Below are 26,403 nucleotides of genomic sequence, written 5' to 3' on the forward strand. Positions count from 1 at the left end.
GCGCGGCGGTACTGATGAGGACACTTCTTAAAGGAGCCTAAGTCCAGGGCAGCAGTATGAAGAGCGGCGGCGCCGACCTCTTACACGTACGGATGGAGATGAGCCACGGATCGCCGGGCGGCGAGGTTGGAAGACGACTCCAGTACACCTCTCTCCAGTCTGGCTGATAACATAGAGCAATAGATTGCATTCACCTGCCCGCATTATCTGCTGGGTTACATAGGACTGCAGGTAAACACTTTGGACTTATTCTCATGAGCGTGTCCTTATATCCACAACAGTAGGATGCAACAAACCAGATCTGCTGACTTTTGGGCGCCTCGGACCAGAGCAGTGCATGCTGGGACTCGATGCTCCATGCGATGTGTCAATAGACTCGCGGACTGAGGTGCGTTCAGGTTCTGAGGCCTCCTGGTGCGTGGCCGGGGATCCCGCGGTTCGTTCTCACATGATGTTTGGCCGCCTCTGTACTGTCGCACCTACAAACACACATGACCCCTTCACAGCGTTATCTCCGCGTTCTCCCCCTCCCTATACCAGAACTTACGGTTGTCTGCGTCTCTTGCACCACTTAGCCACTTGCGTTGCCTCCATTGATGAGGATACACTTGATGTCAAGGATGCTGGAGGTGGCAGAATGAATTGCAGCACCGGCGTTGCGGTTTATTGGGGGTTTTAATTGCTGATTACTGCAAGAAATCAGAAAATTGTACTGCATTACTCACCGCAGGGCCTGTGTGCACCCGGATTATATAATGTGTATATACATTACTACCTCTGTATTACCCTCCGCAGGGCCTGTGTGCATCCAGGTTATATAATGTGTATATACATTACTACCTCTGTATTACCCGCCGCAGGGCCTGTGTGCATCCAGGTTATATAATGTGTATATACATTACTGCCTCTGTATTACCCACCGCAGGGCCTGTGTGCATCCAGGTTATATAATGGGTGTATACATTACTACCTCTGTATTACACACTGCAGGGCCGGTGTGCATCCGGATTATATAATGTGTGTGTATACATTACTACCTCTGTATTACCCTCCGCAGGGTCTGTGTGCATCCGGATTATATAATGTGTATATACATTACTACCTCTGTATTACCCGCCGCAGGGCCTGTGTGCATCCGGATTATATAATGTGTATATACATTACTACCTCTGTATTACCCACCGCAGGACCTGTGTGCATCCGGATTATATAGTGTGTGTATACATTACTACCTCTGTATTACCCACCGCAGGGCCTGTGTGCATCCAGGTTATATAATGTGTATATACATTACTGCCTCTGTATTACCCACCGCAGGGCCTGTGTGCATCCAGGTTATATAATGTGTATATACATTACTACCTCTGTATTACCCACCGCAGGGCCTGTGTGCATCCGGATTATATAATGTGTATATACATTACTACCTCTGTATTACCCACCGCAGGGCCTGTGTGCATCCAGGTTATATAATGTGTATATACATTACTGCCTCTGTATTACCCTCCGCAGGGCCTGTGTGCATCCAGGTTATATAATGGGTGTATACATTACTACCTCTGTATTACACACTGCAGGGCCGGTGTGCATCCGGATTATATAATGTGTATATACATTACTGCCTCTGTATTACCCACCGCAGGGCCTGTGTGCATCCAGGTTATATAATGGGTGTATACATTACTACCTCTGTATTACACACTGCAGGGCCGGTGTGCATCCGGATTATATAATGTGTATATACATTACTGCCTCTGTATTACCCACCGCAGGGCCTGTGTGCATCCAGGTTATATAATGGGTGTATACATTACTACCTCTGTATTACACACTGCAGGGCCGGTGTGCATCCGGATTATATAATGTGTGTATACATTACTACCTCTGTATTACCCTCCGCAGGGTCTGTGTGCATCCGGATTATATAATGTGTATATACATTACTACCTCTGTATTACCCGCCGCAGGGCCTGTGTGCATCCAGGTTATATAATGTGTATATACATTACTACCTCTGTATTACCCACCGCAGGGCCTGTGCGCATCTGGATTATATAATGTGTATATACATTACTACCTCTGTATTACACACTGCAGGGCCGGTGTGCATCCGGATTATATAATGTGTGTATACATTACTACCTCTGTATTACCCTCCGCAGGGCTTGTGTGCATCCGGGTTATATAATGTGTATATACATTACTACCTCTGTATTACCCACCGCAGGGCCTGTGTGCATCCGGATTATATAATGTGTATATACATTACTACCTCTGTATTACCCACCGCAGGGCCTGTGTGCATCCAGGTTATATAATGTGTATATACATTACTACCTCTGTATTACCCTCCGCAGGGCCTGTGTGCACCCGGATTATATAATCTGTATATACATTACTGCCTCTGTATTACCCTCCGCAGGGCCTGTGTGCATCCGGATTATATAATGTGTATATACATTACTACCTCTGTATTACCCACCGCAGGGCCTGTGTGCATCCGGGTTATATAATGTGTATATACATTACTACCTCTGTATTACCCACCGCAGGGCCTGTGTGCATCCGGGTTATATAATGTGTATATACATTACTACCTCTGTATTACCCACCGCAGGGCCTGTGTGCATCCGGGTTATATAATGTGTATATACATTACTACCTCTGTATTACCCTCCGCAGGGCCTGTGTGCATCCAGGTTATATAATGTGTGTATACATTACTACCTCTGTATTACCCTCCGCAGGGCCCGTGTGCATCCGGGTTATATAATGTGTATACATTACTACCTCTGTATTACCCTCTGCAGGGCCCGTGTGCATCCGGGTTATATAATGTGTATATACATTACTACCTCTGTATTACCCACCGCAGGGCCTGTGTGCATCCGGATTATATAATGTGTATATACATTACTACCTCTGTATTACCCGCCGCAGGGCCTGTGTGCATCCGGATTATATAATGTGTATATACATTACTGCCTCTGTATTACCCACCGCAGGGCCTGTGTGCATCCGGGTTATATAATGTGTATATACATTACTACCTCTGTATTACCCTCCGCAGGGCCTGTGTGCATCCAGGTTATATAATGTGTGTATACATTACTACCTCTGTATTACCCTCCGCAGGGCCCGTGTGCATCCGGGTTATATAATGTGTATACATTACTACCTCTGTATTACCCACCGCAGGGCCTGTGTGCATCCGGATTATATAATGTGTATATACATTACTACCTCTGTATTACCCTCCGCAGGGCCTGTGTGCATCCGGATTATATAATGTGTATATACATTACTGCCTCTGTATTACCCTCCGCAGGGCCTGTGTGCATCCGGATTATATAATGTGTGTATACATTACTACCTCTGTATTACCCGCCGCAGGGCCTGTGTGCATCCTGATTATATAATGTGTATATACATTACTACCTCTGTATTACCCACCGCAGGGCCTGTGTGCATCCGGATTATATAATGTGTATATACATTACTACCTCTGTATTACCCTCCGCAGGGCCTGTGTGCATCCGGATTATATAATGTGTGTATACATTACTACCTCTGTATTACCCTCCGCAGGGCCTGTGTGCATCCGGATTATATAATGTGTATATACATTACTACCTCTGTATTACCCTCTGCAGGGCCTGTGTGCATCCGGATTATATAATGTGTGTATACATTACTACCTCTGTATTACCCACCGCAGGGCCTGTGTGCATCCTGACTATATAATGTGTATATACATTACTACCTCTGTATTACCCTCCGCAGGGCCTGTGTGCATCCGGGTTATATAATGTGTATATACATTACTACCTCTGTATTACCCTCCGCAGGGCCTGTGTGCATCCAGGTTATATAATGTGTATATACATTACTACCTCTGTATTACACACTGCAGGGCCGGTGTGCATCCGGATTATATAATGTGTATATACATTACTACCTCTGTATTACCCACCGCAGGGCCTGTGTGCATGCAGATTATATAATGTGTATATACATTACTACCTCTGTATTACCCTCCGCAGGGCCTGTGTGCATCCTGACTATATAATGTGTATATACATTACTGCCTCTGTATTACCCTCCGCAGGGCCTGTGTGCATCCGGATTATATAATGTGTGTATACATTACTACCTCTGTATTACCCACCGCAGGGCCGGTGTGCATCCGGGTTATATAATGTGTATATACATTACTGCCTCTGTATTACCCACCGCAGGGCCGGTGTGCATCCGGGTTATATAATGTGTATATACATTACTACCTCTGTATTACCCTCCGCAGGGCCTGTGTGAATCCAGGTTATATAATGTGTGTATACATTACTACCTCTGTATTACACACTGCAGGGCCGGTGTGCATCCGGATTATATAATGTGTATATACATTACTGCCTCTGTATTACCCACCGCAGGGCCTGTGTGCATCCCGATTATATAATGGGTATATACATTACTACCTCTGTATTACCTACCGCAGGGCCTGTGTGCATCCGGATTATATAATGTGTGTCTACATTACTACCTCTGTATTACCCACCGCAGGGCCTGTGTGCATCCGGGTTATATAATCTGTATATACATTACTACCTCTGTATTACCCACCGCAGGGCCTGTGTGCATCCGGATTATATAATGTGTGTATACATTACTACCTCTGTATTACCCACCGCAGGGCCTGTGTGCATCCTGGTTATATAATGTGTGTATACATTACTACCTCTGTATTACCCTCCGCAGGGCCTGTGTGCATCCGGATTATATAATGTGTATATACATTACTACCTCTGTATTACCCTCCGCAGGGCCTGTGTGCATCCGGATTATATAATGTGTATATACATTACTGCCTCTGTATTACCCACCGCAGGGCCGGTGTGCATCCGGGTTATATAATGTGTATATACATTACTACCTCTGTATTACCCTCCGCAGGGCCTGTGTGAATCCAGGTTATATAATGGGTGTATACATTACTACCTCTGTATTACACACTGCAGGGCCGGTGTGCATCCGGATTATATAATGTGTATATACATTACTGCCTCTGTATTACCCACCGCAGGGCCTGTGTGCATCCCGATTATATAATGGGTATATACATTACTACCTCTGTATTACCTACCGCAGGGCCTGTGTGCATCCGGATTATATAATGTGTGTCTACATTACTACCTCTGTATTACCCACCGCAGGGCCTGTGTGCATCCGGGTTATATAATCTGTATATACATTACTACCTCTGTATTACCCACCGCAGGGCCTGTGTGCATCCGGATTATATAATGTGTGTATACATTACTACCTCTGTATTACCCACCGCAGGGCCTGTGTGCATCCTGGTTATATAATGTGTGTATACATTACTACCTCTGTATTACCCTCCGCAGGGCCTGTGTGCATCCAGGTTATATAATGTGTATATACATTACTACCTCTGTATTACCCTCCGCAGGGCCCGTGTGCATCCGGGTTATATAATGTGTATATGCATTACTACCTCTGTATTACCCACCGCAGGGCCTGTGTGCATCCAGGTTATATAATGTGTATATACATTACTACCTCTGTATTACCCACCGCAGGGCCTGTGTGCATCCGGATTATATAATGTGTATATACATTACTACCTCTGTATTACCCACCGCAGGGCCTGTGTGCACCCGGATTATATAATGTGTATATACATTACTACCTCTGTATTGCCCACCGCAGGGCCTGTGTGCATCCGGATTATATAATGTGTATATACATTACTACCTCTGTATTACCCACCGCAGGGCCTGTGTGCATCCGGGTTATATAATGTGTATATACATTACTGCCTCTGTATTACCCACCGCAGGGCCTGTGTGCATCCAGGTTATATAATGTGTATATACATTACTACCTCTGTATTACCCTCCGCAGGGCCTGTGTGCACCCGGATTATATAATGTGTATATACATTACTACCTCTGTATTACCCTCCGCAGGGCCTGTGTGCATCCAGGTTATATAATGTGTATATACATTGCTACCTCTGTATTACCCTCCGCAGGGCCTGTGTGCATCCGGATTATATAATGTGTATATACATTACTACCTCTGTATTGCCCACCGCAGGGCCTGTGTGCATCCGGATTATATAATGTGTATATACATTACTACCTCTGTATTGCCCACCGCAGGGCCTGTGTGCATCCGGATTATATAATGTGTGTATACATTACTGCCTCTGTATTACCCACCGCAGGGCCTGTGTGCATCCTGATTATATAATGTGTGTATACATTACTACCTCTGTATTACCCACCGCAGGGCCTGTGTGCATCCAGGTTATATAATGTGTATATACATTACTACCTCTGTATTACCCACCGCAGGGCCTGTGTGCATCCGGATTATATAATGTGTGTATACATTACTACCTCTGTATTACACACTGCAGGGCCTGTGTGCATCCGGGTTATATAATGTGTATATACATTACTACCTCTGTATTACCCTCCGCAGGGCCTGTGTGCATCCGGGTTATATAATGTGTATATACATTACTACCTCTGTATTACCCTCCGCAGGGCCTGTGTGCATCCGGATTATATAATGTGTGTATACATTACTACCTCTGTATTACCCTCCGCAGGGCCTGTGTGCATCCAGGTTATATAATGTGTATATACATTACTACCTCTGTATTACCCTCCGCAGGGCCTGTGTGCATCCGGATTATATAATGTGTATATACATTACTACCTCTGTATTACCCTCCGCAGGGCCGGTGTGCATTCGGGTTATATAATGTGTATATACATTGCTATCCGCAGGCAGTGTATATGCGATGATTAAGGCAGTGTGGCACGGGGCGCCCCCTGTTGCCCGTGTCCTGGCCTGTAGTATGTGTGACTGGCGCGGCCCGCTCAGCGTGGTCCTAATCCCTCTCCGATGCCGTCTGTCTGAGCGCTGGCACGCGGGCCGCTCCATCCGTCAAGATACCAAACAAACACAGATGCATTACAGATTTCACTGAGCAGCAAAATTACATTTCTGGGGACCGTGGGCCACGCAGCCGCGCCGGATCCGGAGCCGCCGACTACCGCTGCATATTAATTGCCAGGTAATGCTGGATCGGCGGGTTTCTTCCTCTCACCTAATCTCAGCCACGCTTGTGATTGAAGTACGCTTCCTCCAACAAGTCCTAATTAAATTAACAATACAATCAGACAATCTATTACAGCGCCAGAGAATGGATGGAGCAAGGTGAGGAAGCCGATAGCGCGTACGCAAGTAAATACCGCACAACCCTGCCGCCGCACGCCATGTACTCATCTATACAGTGAACGGCCCCTTTATTACGGCCCCCGGCCCGCTCACAGTTGGCGCTTCCCTGTATAGTAATTCTCCCCGTGACCCCGGAGCATAAAATCACATGACAAGCGTTTAGGGGATCAGTTACAGGGTGAATCCACATCAGATGGGAGAATCCAGCGATCTGAGCGACGTCCAACAAGGCAGAGTCATCGGGGCCAGACTAGCGGGGGCTCACTGCCGACCGCGGGGGTCAAGAGTATACAGAGAATGGCGCGAGCGAGGAAAATATCCAGCAAAGGGGGATCCTGTGGATGGAAACAACTCACTGTTAAAAGGGGTCGGAGGAGGATGTCAGGAATCATTCAGACCAACAGGTGCTGCACAGTTAAAAGTAGCCAAGTACAACCCTGGTGCTCCGAATAACACATATGAACACACAACTCACCATCCCTTCACATGGATGGGCTATAACAGACGACCGGTTCCAGCGCCCTTGCGTCTAAGATAAACAGGCGGCAAAAGAGCGCAGAACTTGTATCATTGAGCAGCGGAAAAACATCTCCTGGTCAGAGGGATCCAGATTTCTGTTGCAGATGGGAGGTCAGAATTTGGCACAAGCAGCATGAATCGCTGACCCCTTCCTGTCAGCCGATCAGAATATGTCAGTACCCCATCTAATCTGCAGCAAGTACAAGAAGCTTCCTGTCCGCAGGGGCCGATATTCCTGCAGAATGATTTCACCACCTATTTGAATCTACACCAACGCTACTAGATGGGGTGGGGGGAGGGGGGAGGGGAGGGGGGTAATAAAATGTCCATCCAGCGTATCCCAAGAGTCTAAGGCTGCTCTCGCACAAGGCTCCACAATTTTGATTGTGGTTTCCGCACACGGGTTGCTGCGTTCACAGCACTTTTTAATGCATTGTTGTAATGGGAGATGAGGTGCGTTAAAATGCGCCAAAATAGAGCAGACCGCTCACGAAAACCACAGTGTTAGAAGGCGCTGCGTTTGAGCGCAGGTCTGCCAGACACCACTGAGATCGGTGGGAGCGCTGTACCGCGATTATCACGGTAAAGTGCGTTGTGAGAGCGGGCGGACAGATCCTGATGACGTGGTGGTGGGGGGTCACAGCGTGATGTCATCGCCACACGTCCAGATTAACGATGTCATTACTGTAGCCCTTGCAAGGGGTTTTAATAGTCTAATATTAATGGTACCCGTTTATTAGAGCCTCCCCGCCGCAGGGTTGGGTTCATGTCAGTAAACCGGACAGATGAGAGAATTGTACATGTATGTGAGAAGCGGTCGCTCTGTACGCCGCTGATCCTGAACTCCAGCCTGTTCTGCTAATCACCCATCATCTAAAGTGCAATCGCCATGGAGACGCTGCGTGCCAACATCTAGATGGAGTCACCAGCGTGTGCCCTTGTCTGCCCGCCGAGGACTCAATCAACACTTCTTGTTCCCGTCTGTGAGGGTGCCGGCACTAACAAAGGAGCGATCCGTACCGTGATGAGAGGTCCGACACTCATTACAGCGCCCCCCGCTGACCCCCGGCTGGCTGTTCTCTGCGCCCCTCCGCAGCCCTTATGACTCTGCTGTTCGGGGGTGACTGGTAATTTACACCAGGCTGCCGGTGTCGTTCTGTACACAGCCGCCTGCTTACTCCTGTGTAACTGCCGGCTGGAGGGAGGCGCTCCTCACCCTGTACTACTGGTCTGGGGAAGGACCGGCCGAGGACGACCACCGAATATTCCTCCCCCCCCCCCCCCCACACTTTCAAAGAGTCGTAACTTTTAATTTCCCGTCTACATAACTGTCTGAGGGCTTATTGTTTGTGATGAGTTGTATTACTTCAGTATCATTATTATTGGTCCCATATAAGGTAACAACAGACATTTCAAGGTGGAGTAAAATGGGGGAAAAAACTGCAACTTTGCGATTTTATTTATTTTTATTTTTTTTTGGGGGGGGGGGGTGTTTTTAATGCGCTCTGCAGCAAAAATGACTATTTTAGGTGTTTTGGTTTTCCTATTCTTATTTTGCTGTACTATTAAATGATCTCTAGTTTTATTGCCATCTTCTCCCCACAATAACTTTTCGTTAATGATAGATATATATATATATCTATCTCCTGCTGTTGGTCTTTTGGGAATATGTATGAATTTTTTTTCTTGGATTTTTTATAACATTTTTTTCTCAGACATAGAGTGACCAAAAGTACAATTCTGGCGTGTTTTTTTTCTTTTCTTCTCTGCCGACTTTCAGTGTCTGATAACTAATGCATTATTTTTATAGATAGGACTTTCTACTTATAAATGTCATTTTCTACTTATTTTAACTTAATTTATCTTGGTCCTTTTTTTTTTTTTTTTTTTTTTAGTCCCATATGGGACTTGAACTTGTGATCGTTTGATCGCTTATAACATACACTGCAATGATTTAGTAGGACCGTCCTAATAGGCAGAAATACGGGGCAGCCCTGGGGGCCTTCAGAAGGCTCTAGGCTACCATGACGGCTAAACGGCACCTTGAGGTCTCGTCGTGGGAGGCTGTTCAAGACCCCCAAAGTGTGATTGGGGCATTTGAATACTGCCGTCTGAGCCATTTAAAGGGCTAATGACCGCAGTTTGTGTCAGCGCTAATCATGGCTGTTGTGGGTGGGTGTCAGTTGACAGACAGCCGGTACCTGCTGCATGTGGAGGGGGATCGTCCCCCGATCGGCCCGCTCCGTATAGACCCTGACGCAGGTGGGCATACATGTATGGTGAAAAGCTTCACGGGGTTAAGGGGGCATTTGTTGTTGCAAGGCTTCCATGAGTGCCCAGTTGGTTCTGAGGCGCTTTAGTGTTGCTTTGCTTTGGTGCCGTCTTTCTTTGGTATCGGAGGGTACAGGATTTTGGTACCAGACCTTATATGACGGCTCGGGGCGCAGCTTATAAGTACCGTCTGCCCTATAATTGTGGGCACCAGCCGATGTCCTGATTAACACTGAGGGGTGAGGAGGCGCGGGTGCGGCGGCGGCGCTGATGAGCTCATCAGTATTGCAGCTCCTGCATTATATTTAGACATACGGTCTTAATTGAATATTGATTGACCTCCTAATATAGGAACACGAGGTCCCCGCAGCCCGCAAGACACTTATTACCCAGGTTATACAACACTCATCTCTACTTGGTCACATAACCTGTCCGTCCTGCGAAGCCGCTCGATAACGACCAATTACACCTCTGACTAATAGATGGTTACAAGCAGCCCCTAGTGATGACCTGTGAGGGGTAATATCCAGCAGCGATATACGGGGCGCGGCTGATATCTCTCACATCTAGGACTGTAAGGTCCCTGGAGGCTCTGAACACCGGCGAGACAGAGTGTAGCCATCCTCTCGGGTCGGACTCATATGCGGATTGCCTGCGCTCATTCACGAACGTTACTGCGGGTGCTAGTGATTTTTCTGCTATGCAGAGCGTATCGTCCGCGCCGAAGAAGGGTCTCTCTTCCCTCCAGCCGTCACTCCGGCTTTTCCCTTTGAAGTTGCGAGCGTTTCCACCGCTCATACACGATGTTAATTGCGTAAAGGCGACAAAACACTCGCATCTATTGACGTCAGAAGGAGCAAACGGGCAGCAACGTCAGCCAGAGGGCACCGCACTCAGACGAGCGCTGCCGCCCCTTCAGTTGAACAGTCGGTGAGGGTTTCGGCACCCGGACCCCTGCTGATCAGAGCTTTTGACATGTTGCACTGTCGTGAAGGTTTTTGAGCGGCGCAACTACTCTTTAAAGCTGTGGGTGGACGGACCTTGGAACGGGGAAATGCAGGTAAAGGAGTCTTCCAGGACAAAAATAATAGACCTATCGTCAGGCTAATCACCATTGAACTATCGCCAGGGGTCCTCCACTTAGGACCCTGCCAGTCAGCTCATCACATGCTGCTATGGTCAACCCCAACTGATGAGCGCTGTGGCCCAGTTTGGTATTGCAGTTCTCTTTTTTACGTCAATGGAAAAGAGCTGCAGTGCCAAGGATCTGTGTTCTGCTGATGGCGCCTTGACAATTTCTATGGTCCATAGCGGCATGTAATCAGCTGACTGGCAGGGGTTCCAAGGGGTACGGACTCCCACAGGTCTGCTATTGGCAATACTTTCACTTTGGAAAACCACTTTAATTCCCTGCCTTAAATGATGACAGAGAAGCAGATTATATGCACCTATCCCACAGGTTTCAGGGGGATTCATAGTGGGTCCAACTGCTGCAGGAACCATTGTGATATCCCAGGGGGTCCAACTGCTGCAGGAACCATTGTGATATCCCAGGGGGTCCAACCGCTGCAGGAACCATTGTGATATCCCAGGGGGTCCAATGCTGCAGGAACCATTGTGATATCCCAGGGGGTCCAACTGCTGCAGGAACCATTGTGATATCCCAGGGGGTCCAACCGCTGCAGGAACCATTGTGATATCCCAGGGGGTCCAACCGCTGCAGGAACCATTGTGATATCCCAGGGGGTCCAACCGCTGCAGGAACCATTGTGATATCCCAGGGGGTCCAACCGCTGCAGGAACCATTGTCATATCCCAGGGGGTCCAACCGCTGCAGGAACCATTGTGATATCCCAGGGGGTCCAACTGCTGCAGAAACCATTGTGATATCCCAGGGGGTCCAACCGCTGCAGGAACCATTGTGATATCCCAGGGGGTCCAACTGCTGCAGGAACCATTGTGATATCCCAGGGGGTCCAACTGCTGCAGGAACCATTGTGACATCCCAGGGGGTCCAACTGCTGCGGGAACCATTGTGACATCCCAGGGGGTCCAACTGCTGCGGGAACCATTGTGATATCCCAGGGGGTCCAACAGCTGCGGGAACCATTGTGATATCCCAGGGGGTCCAACAGCTGCGGGAACCATTGTGATATCCCAGGGGGTCCCACAGCTGCAGGAACCATTGTGACATTCCAGGGGGGTCCAACGGCTGCAGGAACCATTGTGACATTCCAGGGGGGTCCAACGGCTGCAGGAACCATTGTGACATTCCAGGGGGGTCCAACAGCTGCAGGAACCATTGTGACATTCCAGGGGGGTCCAACAGCTGCAGGAACCATTGTGACATCCCAGGGGGTCCAACCGCTGCAGGAACCATTGTGATATCCCAGGGGGTCCAACTGCTGCAGGAACCATTGTGATATCCCAGGGGGTCCAACCGCTGCAGGAACCATTGTGATATCCCAGGGGGTCCAACCGCTGCAGGAACCATTGTGATATCCCAGGGGGTCCAACCGCAGCAGGAACCATTGTGACATTCCAGGGGGGTCCAACGGCTGCAGGAACCATTGTGACCTCCCAGGGGGTCCAACTGCTGCAGGAACCATTGTGACATTCCAGGGGTCCCACAGCTGCAGGAACCATTGTGACCTCCCAGGGGGTCCAACCGCTGCAGGAACCATTGTGATATCCCAGGGGGTCCAACCGCTGCAGGAACCATTGTGATATCACGGCTCCTGAATCAGACGCTCGCGGTATATTTATTGGCCCGCTCCCAGGGTGATCCTAATGTTACTTCACTGTATACGAAAGGAGTGACAGCATGTCGGGCGTGCAAATTCAGATGGCAGTTTATTCCTCCATATCTGCTACGTTTTGAGCGGCTCCCTTCGTATACGGTGGACTTTATATAGGAGTCTGGGGCTCCCACCTGTGACGAGCATTGAAAGACCTGTAAGGTCAGGCGTTTAGTCGATCAGCCTTAAAGACTGCTGCGGATTAATTGTGGTATACCCCTAATGTTACTTCAATCATAAAGAGGGAAAGGGTACTAACGGATACATTGTACCTGCGCTGACCGAGCGGATGGCGGTAAGTGACTTCTGAGAGAATAAGCCCAATCCAGGAATTTAGGGAAAAGCCCCAGAAATTCCGCCATGTTTGTGTATTTACAGTGTTCACCATTCAACAAAAATAACACAAGAACCTCCTTATCGGTGCGATCACTGCGACGCCCAGGAGTTACAGAATATGTTTTTTTTTTTTTACTAGTTTGGCACAAAAAAGACACGTTTTTAAAGAAAAAATTGAGTCTGCATGGTCCCAGTCTAAGACCAGAGCGTTCTCTTCCCGGCAGCGGCGCTCTGGGAGGGCTTTGTGCGGTTAGGGTTGGAGCTTTGAAGCCGTACCAGTTGGAGGTACTTGTAACTTCTGGATAGATTTTATTGCGTTTCTTTGGGGAGGTGAAGAAAAGGAAATGATCAACTCTGTCGATTTTAATTTCACAATTATTCTTACAGCATTCGCCGTGCGTGAAGAACAACAATACTTTTCATTGCTACAATACCTATAAGAGCAGCCTATGGGACTCTGCCGGAGGTGGGGCAGGCGGACATGGAGGCCGTTGTCAGGTTTCCAGCTGCCATGAGAACCCATTGGTAGCTTGCGATGGCACTGCGGGTGCAGATGGGGGACAGGAAGAGCCCCCTGTCCTCTGCTTGCATGCGGCATTTGCTATTGATTGTGGTATGGATGAGGTTAAACTTCCAGGATTGCAGTTTCTCCATTCATGGTAGTTGGAGCAGGAGCATGGCTGTCGGAAGTCGGCCAAACCACCGCCTTAAAAAGATGTCTGTGCAGGTTTAAAGGGGTTTTTCCAGGGAGAATAGTATTGACGATGTATCCTCAGGATAGGTCATCAATAGTCTATCGGCTGGGGTCTTTCGTCGGGACCCCGAGCGATCAGCTTATCGTACGCCTGCTGACAGCGCCGCAATTAGAAGGGTCGTTGCAGAAGCTGCGGATGTCTCTACTCCCACCTCTGTGTAGTGTCCGGCGCTTGTAACATCGGGCACGACTCGCGATGATTTCTCCCTGTAAAACCCCTTTTAAGCCCATCAGGGAGGTCCGTAAAAGGTGTATTAGCTGTTAAGAACTGCCTGTTGAGCCCTGTGGGACCCTCGGCGTCCTGTTTGCTGCATTGGCCCCTTGTGTTAGCAGACATGGACGAATGTGCTGTAATAACGTGCGCCGCGTCACTGACACTTTATAACTCTTGTATCACTGTTGGTGTAATCTGCGAGCCGTTGGCTCTGAGGATGCGACTCCTTATCTTGCTGACCTTCTCCTTCTTATTTTTCAGCTCTCCTGCGTGTCCGTTTGGCCGGAACCTGGTTTTCAAACATGTCGTATGGCTCTGTCGATGGCAGCGGATTTGGAAGCAGAAACCCGTTTGGTGGACCCTCTTCTCAAGGATATCAGCCTCTAGGTATGAGCTCCATGCCAGTGTGCGGTCTTCGGCTCTGCTCTCTGCTGCCCCCTCCATGTGCAGGGCTGAGGTCTTCATTACAGCTTCCACAGGGGTCGTCACTAGACTTCTCATTCAGCAGCTGGGTGACCATCCCTGTGGGATCTGCAATGGAGACAGAATGCTATATGTGTCTTCCCTATGGATTGCTGGGCAAAACAAGACGACCTACAGATGTAGAAACTGCATGAATAGCAATCCCACAATATAGCCGTATAATTGGTTGTGACCCACCGCTTCGGGGTCAGGCTTTTATACTGGGTCTGCAGGCTGTAGTTGGGGTACATTTAAATGGCGCCATTATTACCTGAATTGTCACTGGAAATGGAAAATCTGGGCGATTAATAGTCCTGCGTGCACGCGGCGGCGGCCAACGGGGCGCTGAGTGAGAATTCGGTTGTCTGTTAGAGTTGCTTTAGCAAAACTAGAAATGAAGCGACTGCCGGCCGCGAAAACAGGATCTGCTCTTTATGAATGACTGCTGATCTTCAGTGAATGGAGGCGGCCGGAGCGGTCTTCAGTATCAGCACAGGAGTGATAGTCCTCCTCTATGAAGGTACCCTTTATATTACCTGCTGTTGGTCTTCTGTGGCGATGTGTCCCCACTTCACTTGATGGCCGACGCAATCTGAGTTGGAAACTTGCAGCGGCCATTTTTGACGGCTCAAAATAGGGCCCAGAACCAACGGATCGGAGGGGCATTGGCAGAATAGAACGCCCGGTTACACAACTGCGGCCTTTGGTCACGATACAAATTTTGCCCGCGAGAGGATTGCTTTACAGGGACTGTCTGGTTACTGGCAGCATGCCCACTTTAGTGCCCCCTTTGCTAAAGTAGGAAGAGGATGGGTACTTGCCTGCTTCCAGCGCTGCAGCCCAGCTGGGGGGTCCGGGGTTTGCAGTGTCACATTCCCAAACTCCCGCATCACTTCACTCAGGATGTGAGCGCCCATGCCAGGAGAACGAGCTGTGACAACGCAGACTTTGATTGGCTGCATTAGTCACCTGACTTCTGGTGACGGCATCTGTCACAACAAATGGCAGGACCCCAACGGGGCTGCGGCGTTGGATCGGGAACAGGTGGTACTCTTATTTTAGCACAGAGAGCACTAAAGAGGGGCTTGTCCAATAACAGATAACCTCTGCTACGCTAACGATTTTTTTTGGACTATGATGGGATCAATATCCGATGGGTGGCGTGCCTGTCCGGCTGAGCGCCATGGTCTTTTACAACTTCAGTCCCTTTTAAGTGAATGGGAATGAGCCGTTCTACCCAGGGACAGCTGCTATAAAATGCATGATGCGTAGCTGATTGGTGGGGGGTCTGCTGCCCAGGACCCCTGCCAATCACACGTTGATGAACTAGCCTTAATCTAGTCCTGGCAAATCCCTGTTAACGATGGGCTCTGATTTCAGGCCAGCAATGAGTGATGTGCGCCCCCTGCCTCTCGTGCCCGGCTATGTGCCTCACGTATAATGGGAGGGCTTCAGAGACCAATCACCTTATGGAATTGCTATCTATGCATCGCTCCGTGCTGGTAGTGCAGGTGTTCCCTCTTATGACATGTTTTTCTCCTTGTTTTTGTCGCTGATTCCAGAAATATCCGTGTGTGGGAGCCTCCGTGAATCCATTAACATTTTAGTTTTACTCAAACTGCAGCTTCCAGCTCCGGAGATCTGGTAGTCAGATCACATCGCACTGCGGGGACTACAGCTCCCATCATTCCACCCCCTCCTCTGCCGTGCGACACGGTCCTAGCGCTTTGTGATGTACGCTATTATGTCGCTCTGATTAGCATATGACTCCCCTCCCGTATATAAAGCGATAGATTTACGTCTTCCTGGATATTTTGCAAGCCATTGTCTTGTCCTCTTTCTTTTGCTCCGTTGTGTGTCCACAGCTCCCTTGCAGACCTGTGTGTTTCCATAGCAACAGGCAAAAAACCAAGCCTATATAGTTGGGTCTAGTAGTCACATCCTTCTATTCCTTGATGTACATGGGGGTCTTACTATCCGTATCGCTGCAGCTTCAGTCTCCAAGAAGATTCTAATAATTGCCGGGCTGTACCTGAAATTCCATGTGCCTCCCAGCAACTCGCCGCCAATCCGGAGCGTTAAGCCCAATGTCCATGGGTGGTATGATTGGCGAAATCCGTAAATCAGGCCGCTCTTAAGGAAACCTGAGCGTCCGCAAATAAAATAAAGCGTGCGGATTCGATTTGCGGACACTTAGGTCCGGAAAAAATAATCGCAACATGCTCCATTACAGTGCAGATCCCACACAGACTGATTCCATTGGAGTCAATAGAAGCCGTCCGATCTGCGGCCCGTGGGAAAGCAGGCGTTTAAAATAAAACAAACTCCACTGCGCATGTGAGGCGGCGCTCCGGCCGGCGCTTCCACACATCTCCGCAGTGAAGAAAATGAAGGCCCGGACGGGTAAGTAGAAAACCCACTGTGTCCTCGGCCGCGGGCACGGTCTGATTCCGCTGCGGCTCCTGCATGCCGCATCCGTGCCGCCCGTGGACATGAGGTCCTAAGGAGGTTTTCCAGACAAATTCTCTTGAGGTATCCCCAATCGTTGCAAATGTATTATGAGGCGCGCTCACTTGGCGCAGCTCCGCCTCGTCTAGCGGCCCAGAGACAATCGGGAGAGGTGGCGGGAGCAAAACCCGCGGTAATGTTATTGAAGGGGTTTCCTGAGATTGGGATATTGCTGACCTCTCCCCAGGATAATAGGTCGGCGGGGGTCCGCAGCTTGGTGCACCATCAGCTGTACGAATGAGCTGTTGCATTCCAGGCGAGTGCCGCGGCCTTTTCACGGTCTACCAGGCGCAGCGCCGTATGTTGTATAGTAACGCAGTCCCGTTCATTTAAGGACAGGGAGCTGCTCATGGGTCATGTGACTAATGAACGTGATGTCATATGAGAAGAGAGCGCCACGTCCTCCTTGGGGGTCTCGAGCGGTGGTGGTGGTGGGGTGTCGTCAGTATCGGAGTCCCGGAAAACACTTTTAAAGAGGTCAGTACCTAAAGTCACAAAATGCGATTCGCGCCAGCTGCCAGCACGTGTAGATATGCGCAATCATTTGTGCTTTTTTTTCTTCCCTCCAGTCTGACCTCCCTGGGTCCCGGCCCGGTAGCAGCTGAAGGCGTGCAGGTTGGCGCAGTTCTTAAAATTGGTTGAAAAGTGTTTCGCAGAGCTGCAAATTTACCCACAAAACTGCGCGGCCGACAATCAGTTAATTAACTCTTTACAATCCATTTGTATTCGACCTACGGCTGCTACATGGGGCCTTCCACTGACTATTGCTTATCATACGATACAAGCAATACTTGTTATACCGCCGCCGTCTCACGGTCAGACTTGTTGGAGGACAGGAGAATACGTTAGCGAGTGAGCTGTAAGCAGCGCTGTCCTCGGTAGCTTGTCCTAGTCACCTCATCTAGAGAGTCGAGGCGAGCGGCTGCAACATCCTGCGCTCTCTGTTATCTGGCACAGGTTCCTTGGAGAACTGGGTGACTATTCCAGTGGAAGTCGGAGTGGCAACCATGTTGGTCATTACCCAATTTTTAATTAGTGCTTTTAGTAACGCCCCCTCCCCCGTTGTATCAAGCGTTGAAGAAGTCATCAGCGCTGTGCCTGCGTCACCCACAGAGGACTCGCGATGGGTACACGTCCCCCTCTGCCAAGACGCATGACGGATCTCCTCACCACGTCCTGGATGGTGGCACCGGCTCAGACTCGTAGGCTCATCCACGCTGCAGCGTCTGTTCGGGTCTTCATGATCACCGCAGAGAGCCTCTTGCTCAGCGACTGCTGACGTAGGGCACTCGTAGGCATAACGACTATCGTTCAGAAAAATCATACAAACGAGCGAAAGTGAACAATAATCATTCGGTCTAAACGCGAGCCACGACTGAACGAGGATCATTCGCTTTCCATTCGTCCATTTTATGCAGGCATAACAATCATTTTATGACCCACTCGAATGCTCTCATTCGCTTGTACAGGGACTCAACCATGCTGAACATTTCTCCTATACACGACCAGCGATGTCCAAACTGGCTGCACGAGAGCGAGCTAGTAACGGTGACGCCACTCGCTTGTCCAAAGACTATCGGCTCGTCTGAAGGGACCCTTAAGACTGGCTAACGTTGGTCTAGTAACTGGGCCCAGTGTGTGAATCCCGATGGAGTTGTCATGCTTCTAGGGCCCTTTAACGTGGCCGATCCTCGTACCGCTGGTTTGCGATAATCAGAACGATGAGCGTTCAGTGTAAATGCACCGAATGAACGGCAAACAGTTAAGTCCTTCGCTCATCGTTCACAAACTGAGTGCTGATCGGACGTTGTGAACAGGCAGTCGTCAATCTATGAAGGCCGCCCTGTTTGCTGTGAGGCTAGGTGGGCCAGAATGATCCCCGCCAGCGCCGCCTCAATTCACTGAGCACAGGAGTAATTATCGCTGGGGCGGATGTCTTCTGCGCTCATGTATGTTTAACGTATACGAAGAAATGTGTAGAAACGTAGGCCATTTTTATGCATACTTTTTTTTTTTTTTTTTTAAAAGGTACACATTAACCCCTTGAGTGGCACGCCTGGAAAATCTCCGGGGCTTGCTGCACTGACCATGCAGTTAAACCCCGGAAGATTTCCATGGACAGCTCTAGTGCTGAAATGTGCAGAGCATTGAGCTGTCATCTGAAATCTTCCGGGGTTTTTACTGCATACTCAGCGCAGCAAGCCCCGGAGATTTCCCTGCCATAATACCAACTGTTAAAGTAGTGCAGTACTTTCACATACTTGCGGATTAAATTGCACGGTTGACTCATTTAAAAAACCTGCCCTGTGAGGCGCGACATGGTAATAATAATCCTGCCACTGAAGGGGTTAAACAGCCGTACGTTTTTATGTTTTCCATTGACTGTAATGTTAAGTTACAAAACGTTTTTTTTTTTAATGGGACGGCACAATCTGCTGATGGACTTCCTATATGAACTGGCATACTTGTGTAGGAAGACATGGCGGCACTACATGATGGTATAGTGCTGGGGCCCCTGAGGGCCCAGGAACATGGCCCCAGATCCTAAGAGCGGAGTTTCCCCCCTGTCCTCCTCATGGTAGGCCCCTGCACCCTCTGCAGTCAGAGCATTGAATGAAGCGGCAGTCCTGATGTGCGGTACTGCGCCATTCATCTTCAAAGGGACCGCCGGAGATAATGGAGCGCTTGCATTCTGTTTCCTTCAGGCCCATTAAAATGAATGGAGCTGCAGCCTGCGTGTGTGAGCGCCCAGAGAACCCGCAGCGGGGAGAAGAGAGGGACACGGGACCCCTGTTCTCAGGCTTGGTGGGGTTGCATCGGTCTTCCTTTCGGTCCCCATCCATGTTGTTTGGCTCTACTAATGCCACATATTTATCTATATATATATAAAGCTGAAAGCCCTCACTGACTGACTGACTCACTGACTGACTCGCCAAAAGTTCTCCAACTTCCCAATGTCGTAGAAACATGAAATTTGGCACGAGCATAGATTATCTCCAAAATAGGAAAAGAAATTGGGTCCCAACTCGATTATTCAATTCTAGCGCAAAAGAATTGGCGTCGAAATTTAACGTACATAATCTAAATCACTCACTTCCCAATATCATAGAAACGGGAAATTTGGCAGGAGCATTGATTATGTCATAAATAGGTAAAGCTAATGGGTCCCAACTCGATTATTCAATTCTATGCGCAAAAGAATTGGCGTCAAAATTTAACGTACATAATCTAAATCACTCACTTCCCAATGTCATAGAAACGTGAAATTTGGCAGGAGCATTGATTGTCATAAAAAGGAAACGCTAATGGGTCCCAACTCGATTATTCAATTCTATGCGCAAAAGAATTAGCGTCCAAATTTTACGTGCGGAATGTAATTTTCTCACTTTCCGGTGTCATAAAAACGTGAAATTTGGCAGGAGCATTGATTATGTCATAAATAGGAAAAGCTAATGGGTCCCAACTCCATTATTTAATTCTAGCGCAAAAGAATTGGCGTCGAAATTTTATGTGCGGAATGTAATTTTTTCACTTTCCGGTGTAATAGAAATGGGAAATTTCGCACGAGCATTGATTATGTCATAAATAGGAAAAGTTAATGGGTCTCAACTCGATTATTCAATTCTATGCGCAAAAGAATTAGCGTCCAAATTTTACGTATGTAATCTAATTCTCTCACTTCCTGATGTCCTTTTATATAAAGGAAACGTCGCATGGTTACCTCCCGTGGTGTTTCCTGGGTAACGCAGAGAACTATGCAAAATGGTGAACATATGTTTTTCTTCAGTATCTCTAAAGTAACCACGACTTCATAAGATTTTCCGTGTGAACACCAGATAAACACCAGTACCAAATTAACTCGGGCGAAGCCGGGTATATCAGCTAGTGTTCTATAAACTATACCAATATAGCTGTGAATCGAAGACTGAGTATTGCGGCGTGTGGCGGTCCCGCGGGGTGTGTGGCGGTCCCGCCGAGTGTAATTATCACTGATTAGCACTGCGATTTATCTGTTCCCAACCCGGGACTTATCGGGGCTCCCCGATCCCACAAGGCTCATCGCTCGGCCGCACTTAGACGCTGCTTCTTACAGATCCATTACCGGCCAAGTATTGTAAATGAGCTGCAGCATTGGCGGGAGATTTATGGCGCCTGGATTTAGCGTCCCTCCGGTACACGGCCGGCGCTGATTTATTATTTTCTCCTATCTGGTCTATAGTATGTGTCAGCGGCACGCCGGGGATTTGTACCGGCTGCGTAAAACCGACCGCGGACAACAGCACTCATGACAGAGTTATGCCAGACGCTCTGACTTACGATGAACCGCGGCTTGTGGTGGTTTCCCATGGACGGCGGTGCCCAAGTTTTGGTGGGTGACCGGAAGACGAAGTGATCGCAGCTCAGTGTTGAAATTGTGAGGAAACTAAAGGGCCCCCACGTGATACAAAAGGGGCCCCCACTTAATACAAAAGGGGCCCCCACGTGATACATTCTCCCACTTTGATGTGCAGCCATTTATGACCGCTCTCTGAGTACGATCACTCAGTTAGTTGTGATTCCACCTCACAGTTGTCTTATCAATCCCAGATTTAGTCACTTTTTCAATAAGTTTGCTATGAGATACTTTGTCACATTGTGTATTATGCTTCAGTAACCTCCAGAGCTGCATTCACAAGTCTGCTGGTTTTGTCTCCGCTCTCAGAATAGCATTGGCCTACTTACTGATAGTGTCTTGTGAATGCAGCTTTGGATGTGACTATACATGATGGTATAGTGCTGGGGCCCCTGAGGGCCCAGGAACATGGCCCCAGATCCTAAGAGCGGAGTTTCCCCCCTGTCCTCCTCATGGTAGGCCCCTGCACCCTCTGCAGTCAGAGCATTGAATGAAGCGGCAGTCCTGATGTGCGGTACTGCGCCATTCATCTTCAAAGGGACCGCCGGAGATAATGGAGCGCTTGCATTCTGTTTCCTTCAGGCCCATTAAAATGAATGGAGCTGCAGCCTGCGTGTGTGAGCGCCCAGAGAACCCGCAGCGGGGAGAAGAGAGGGACACGGGACCCCTGTTCTCAGGCTTGGTGGGGTTGCATCGGTCTTCCTTTCGGTCCCCATCCATGTTGTTTGGCTCTACTAATGCCACATATTTATCTATATATATATAAAGCTGAAAGCCCTCACTGACTGACTGACTCACTGACTGACTCGCCAAAAGTTCTCCAACTTCCCAATGTCGTAGAAACATGAAATTTGGCACGAGCATAGATTATCTCCAAAATAGGAAAAGAAATTGGGTCCCAACTCGATTATTCAATTCTAGCGCAAAAGAATTGGCGTCGAAATTTAACGTACATAATCTAAATCACTCACTTCCCAATATCATAGAAACGGGAAATTTGGCAGGAGCATTGATTATGTCATAAATAGGTAAAGCTAATGGGTCCCAACTCGATTATTCAATTCTATGCGCAAAAGAATTGGCGTCAAAATTTAACGTACATAATCTAAATCACTCACTTCCCAATGTCATAGAAACGTGAAATTTGGCAGGAGCATTGATTGTCATAAAAAGGAAACGCTAATGGGTCCCAACTCGATTATTCAATTCTATGCGCAAAAGAATTAGCGTCCAAATTTTACGTGCGGAATGTAATTTTCTCACTTTCCGGTGTCATAAAAACGTGAAATTTGGCAGGAGCATTGATTATGTCATAAATAGGAAAAGCTAATGGGTCCCAACTCCATTATTTAATTCTAGCGCAAAAGAATTGGCGTCGAAATTTTATGTGCGGAATGTAATTTTTTCACTTTCCGGTGTAATAGAAATGGGAAATTTCGCACGAGCATTGATTATGTCATAAATAGGAAAAGTTAATGGGTCTCAACTCGATTATTCAATTCTATGCGCAAAAGAATTAGCGTCCAAATTTTACGTATGTAATCTAATTCTCTCACTTCCTGATGTCCTTTTATATAAAGGAAACGTCGCATGGTTACCTCCCGTGGTGTTTCCTGGGTAACGCAGAGAACTATGCAAAATGGTGAACATATGTTTTTCTTCAGTATCTCTAAAGTAACCACGACTTCATAAGATTTTCCGTGTGAACACCAGATAAACACCAGTACCAAATTAACTCGGGCGAAGCCGGGTATATCAGCTAGTGTTCTATAAACTATACCAATATAGCTGTGAATCGAAGACTGAGTATTGCGGCGTGTGGCGGTCCCGCGGGGTGTGTGGCGGTCCCGCCGAGTGTAATTATCACTGATTAGCACTGCGATTTATCTGTTCCCAACCCGGGACTTATCGGGGCTCCCCGCTCCCACAAGGCTCATCGCTCGGCCGCACTTAGACGCTGCTTCTTACAGATCCATTACCGGCCAAGTATTGTAAATGAGCTGCAGCATTGGCGGGAGATTTATGGCGCCTGGATTTGGCGTCCCTCCGGTACACGGCCGGCGCTGATTTATTATTTTCTCCTATCTGGTCTATAGTATGTGTCAGCGGCACGCCGGGGATTTGTACCGGCTGCGTAAAACCGACCGCGGACAACAGCACTCATGACAGAGTTATGCCAGACGCTCTGACTTACGATGAACCGCGGCGCTTGTGGTGGTTTCCCATGGACGGCGGTGCCCAAGTTTTGGTGGGTGACCGGAAGACGAAGTGATCGCAGCTCAGTGTTGAAATTGTGAGGAAACTAAAGGGCCCCCACGTGATACAAAAGGGGCCCCCACTTAATACAAAAGGGGCCCCCACGTGATACATTCTCCCACTTTGATGTGCAGCCATTTATGACCGCTCTCTGAGTACGATCACTCAGTTAGTTGTGATTCCACCTCACAGTTGTCTTATCAATCCCAGATTTAGTCACTTTTTCAATAAGTTTGCTATGAGATACTTTGTCACATTGTGTATTATGCTTCAGTAACCTCCAGAGCTGCATTCACAAGTCTGCTGGTTTTGTCTCCGCTCTCAGAATAGCATTGGCCTACTTACTGATAGTGTCTTGTGAATGCAGCTTTGGATGTGACTGGAGGACAAGATAAGGAAATACTTTCTGTATTTGTCTTATGTAGGTTATGCTTGATTACATTTTCGGCATTTAACTAATTGCTCCATGGAATCAACAAACTGATGCAAGTGCCCCCAGCAGCCCCTCTCCCATAATGCAGCGTGCTCCGGTGAAGGGGATTCTAGAGGTTATGTTAGATTTCCCACAATGCAACACTGCCAACATTACATGAAGTTTCAGTCTATAGGGGACAGCAGTGACACGTGAGATCATGAAGATGGAGGGTAGAATTATGAATGCTGCTCTGGATGCGGCTGAAGTGTAATATGGTAGAGCTGTTAATTTGTCCGCAGCCTCCTGGAGAGGAGGAGTTGTATGACCACTTCTTCTGCTGTAGTAGGTGAACTGGGGTTCAGGGCATGCTGGGGGTTGTAGTGTCCCAATAGCTGATCTTTATGATAGGTTTCAAGACATGCTGGGGGTTGTAGTACCCTATAGCTAATCTGCAGGATAATATGGTTCAGGACCTGCTGGGGGTTGTAGTGCCCCAATAGCTGATCTGCAGGATAATAGGGTTCAGGACCTGCTGGGGGTTGTAGTGTCCCAATAGCTGATCTGTAGGATAATGGAGCTCAGGACCTGCTGGGGGTTGTAGTGTCCCAATAGCCGATCTGTAGGATAATGGGGTTCAGGACATGCTGGGGGTTGTAGTGTCCTAATAGCTGATCCTCAGGATAATGGGGTTCAGGACCTGCTGGAGGTTGTAGTGTCCCAATAGCTGATCTGTGAGATAATGGGGTTCAGGACCTGCTGGGGGTTGTAGTGTCCCAATAGCTGATCTGTGAGATAATGGGGTTCAGGACCTGCTGGGGGTTGTAGTGTCCCAATAGCTGATCTGTGAGATAATGGGGTTCAGGACCTGCTGGGGGTTGTAGTGTCCTAATAGCTGATATGCAGGATAATGGGGTTCAGGGCATGCTGGGGGTTTTAGTGTCCCGATAGCTGATCTGTAGGATAATGGGGTCAGGATATGCTGGGGGTTGTAGTGTCCCGATAGCTGATCAGGATAATGGGTTCAGGGCATGCTGGGGGTTGTAGTGTCCCGATAGCTGATCTGTAGGATAATGGGGTCAGGACATGCTGGGGGTTGTAGTGTCCCGATAGCTGATCAGGATAATGGGGTCAGGACATGCTGGGGGTTGTAGTGTCCCGATAGCTGATCTGTAGGATAATAGGGCTCAGGACCTGCTGGGAGTTGTAGTGTCCCAATAGCTGATCTGTAGGATAATGGGGTTCAGGACATGCTGGGGGTTGTAGTGTCCTAATAGCTGATCCTCAGGATAATGGGGTTCAGGACCTGCTGGAGGTTGTAGTGTCCCAATAGCTGATCTGTGAGATAATGGGGTTCAGGACCTGCTGGGGGTTGTAGTGTCCCAATAGCTGATCTGTGAGATAATGGGGTTCAGGACCTGCTGGGGGTTGTAGTGTCCCGATAGCTGATCTGTAGGATAATGGGGTTCAGGGCATGCTGGGGGTTGTAGTGTCCCAATAGCCGATCTGTAGGATAATGGGATTCAGGACATGCTGGGGGTTGTAGTGTCCTAATAGCTGATCCTCAGGATAATGGGGTTCAGGACCTGCTGGAGGTTGTAGTGTCCCAATAGCTGATCTGTGAGATAATGGGGTTCAGGACCTGCTGGGGGTTGTAGTGTCCCAATAGCTGATCTGTGAGATAATGGGGTTCAGGCCCTGCTGGGGGTTGTAGTGTCCCAATAGCTGATCTGTGAGATAATGGGGTTCAGGACCTGCTGGGGGTTGTAGTGTCCCAATAGCTGATATGCAGGATAATGGGGTTCAGGGCATGCTGGGGGTTGTAGTGTCCCGATAGCTGATCTGTAGGATAATGGGGTGAGGACCTGCTGGGGGTTGTAGTGTCCCGATAGCTGATCAGGATAATGGGTTCAGGGCATGCTGGGGGTTGTAGTGTCCCGATAGCTGATCTGTAGGATAATGGGGTCAGGACATGCTGGGGGTTGTAGTGTCCCGATAGCTGATCAGGATAATGGGGTCAGGACATGCTGGGGGTTGTAGTGTCCCGATAGCTGATCTGTAGGATAATAGGGCTCAGGACCTGCTGGGAGTTGTAGTGCCCCAGTGATTGTGCAGCTGTGAGGACTTGCTTGCTGTGGCGGCGGCAGGCTGTTGCTGCTGTAGATGCTGGCGGTGGGATGATGGGTGTAGAGGAGTCTCCCC

General features: G+C 48.6%; 1 protein-coding gene across 3 annotated transcripts in view; it reads left to right on the forward strand.

Moving 5' to 3' along the window:
- The window catches only part of TSNARE1 (t-SNARE domain containing 1), a 278,259-nt gene that overhangs the window by 46,396 nt on the left and 205,460 nt on the right, over nt 1-26,403 (forward strand). For all 3 annotated transcript variants that reach the window (XM_066578729.1, XM_066578728.1, XM_066578730.1), the window contains exon 3: nt 14,432-14,557. In XM_066578729.1, coding sequence (XP_066434826.1) covers nt 14,473-14,557 — 85 coding nt within the window. In that variant the 5' untranslated portion in view covers nt 14,432-14,472. The remainder of the gene's footprint in view (nt 1-14,431; nt 14,558-26,403) is intronic.

This window comes from Eleutherodactylus coqui, chromosome 9 (assembly GCF_035609145.1).
Source record: "Eleutherodactylus coqui strain aEleCoq1 chromosome 9, aEleCoq1.hap1, whole genome shotgun sequence".
In the NCBI taxonomy this organism is placed as follows: domain Eukaryota; kingdom Metazoa; phylum Chordata; class Amphibia; order Anura; family Eleutherodactylidae; genus Eleutherodactylus; species Eleutherodactylus coqui.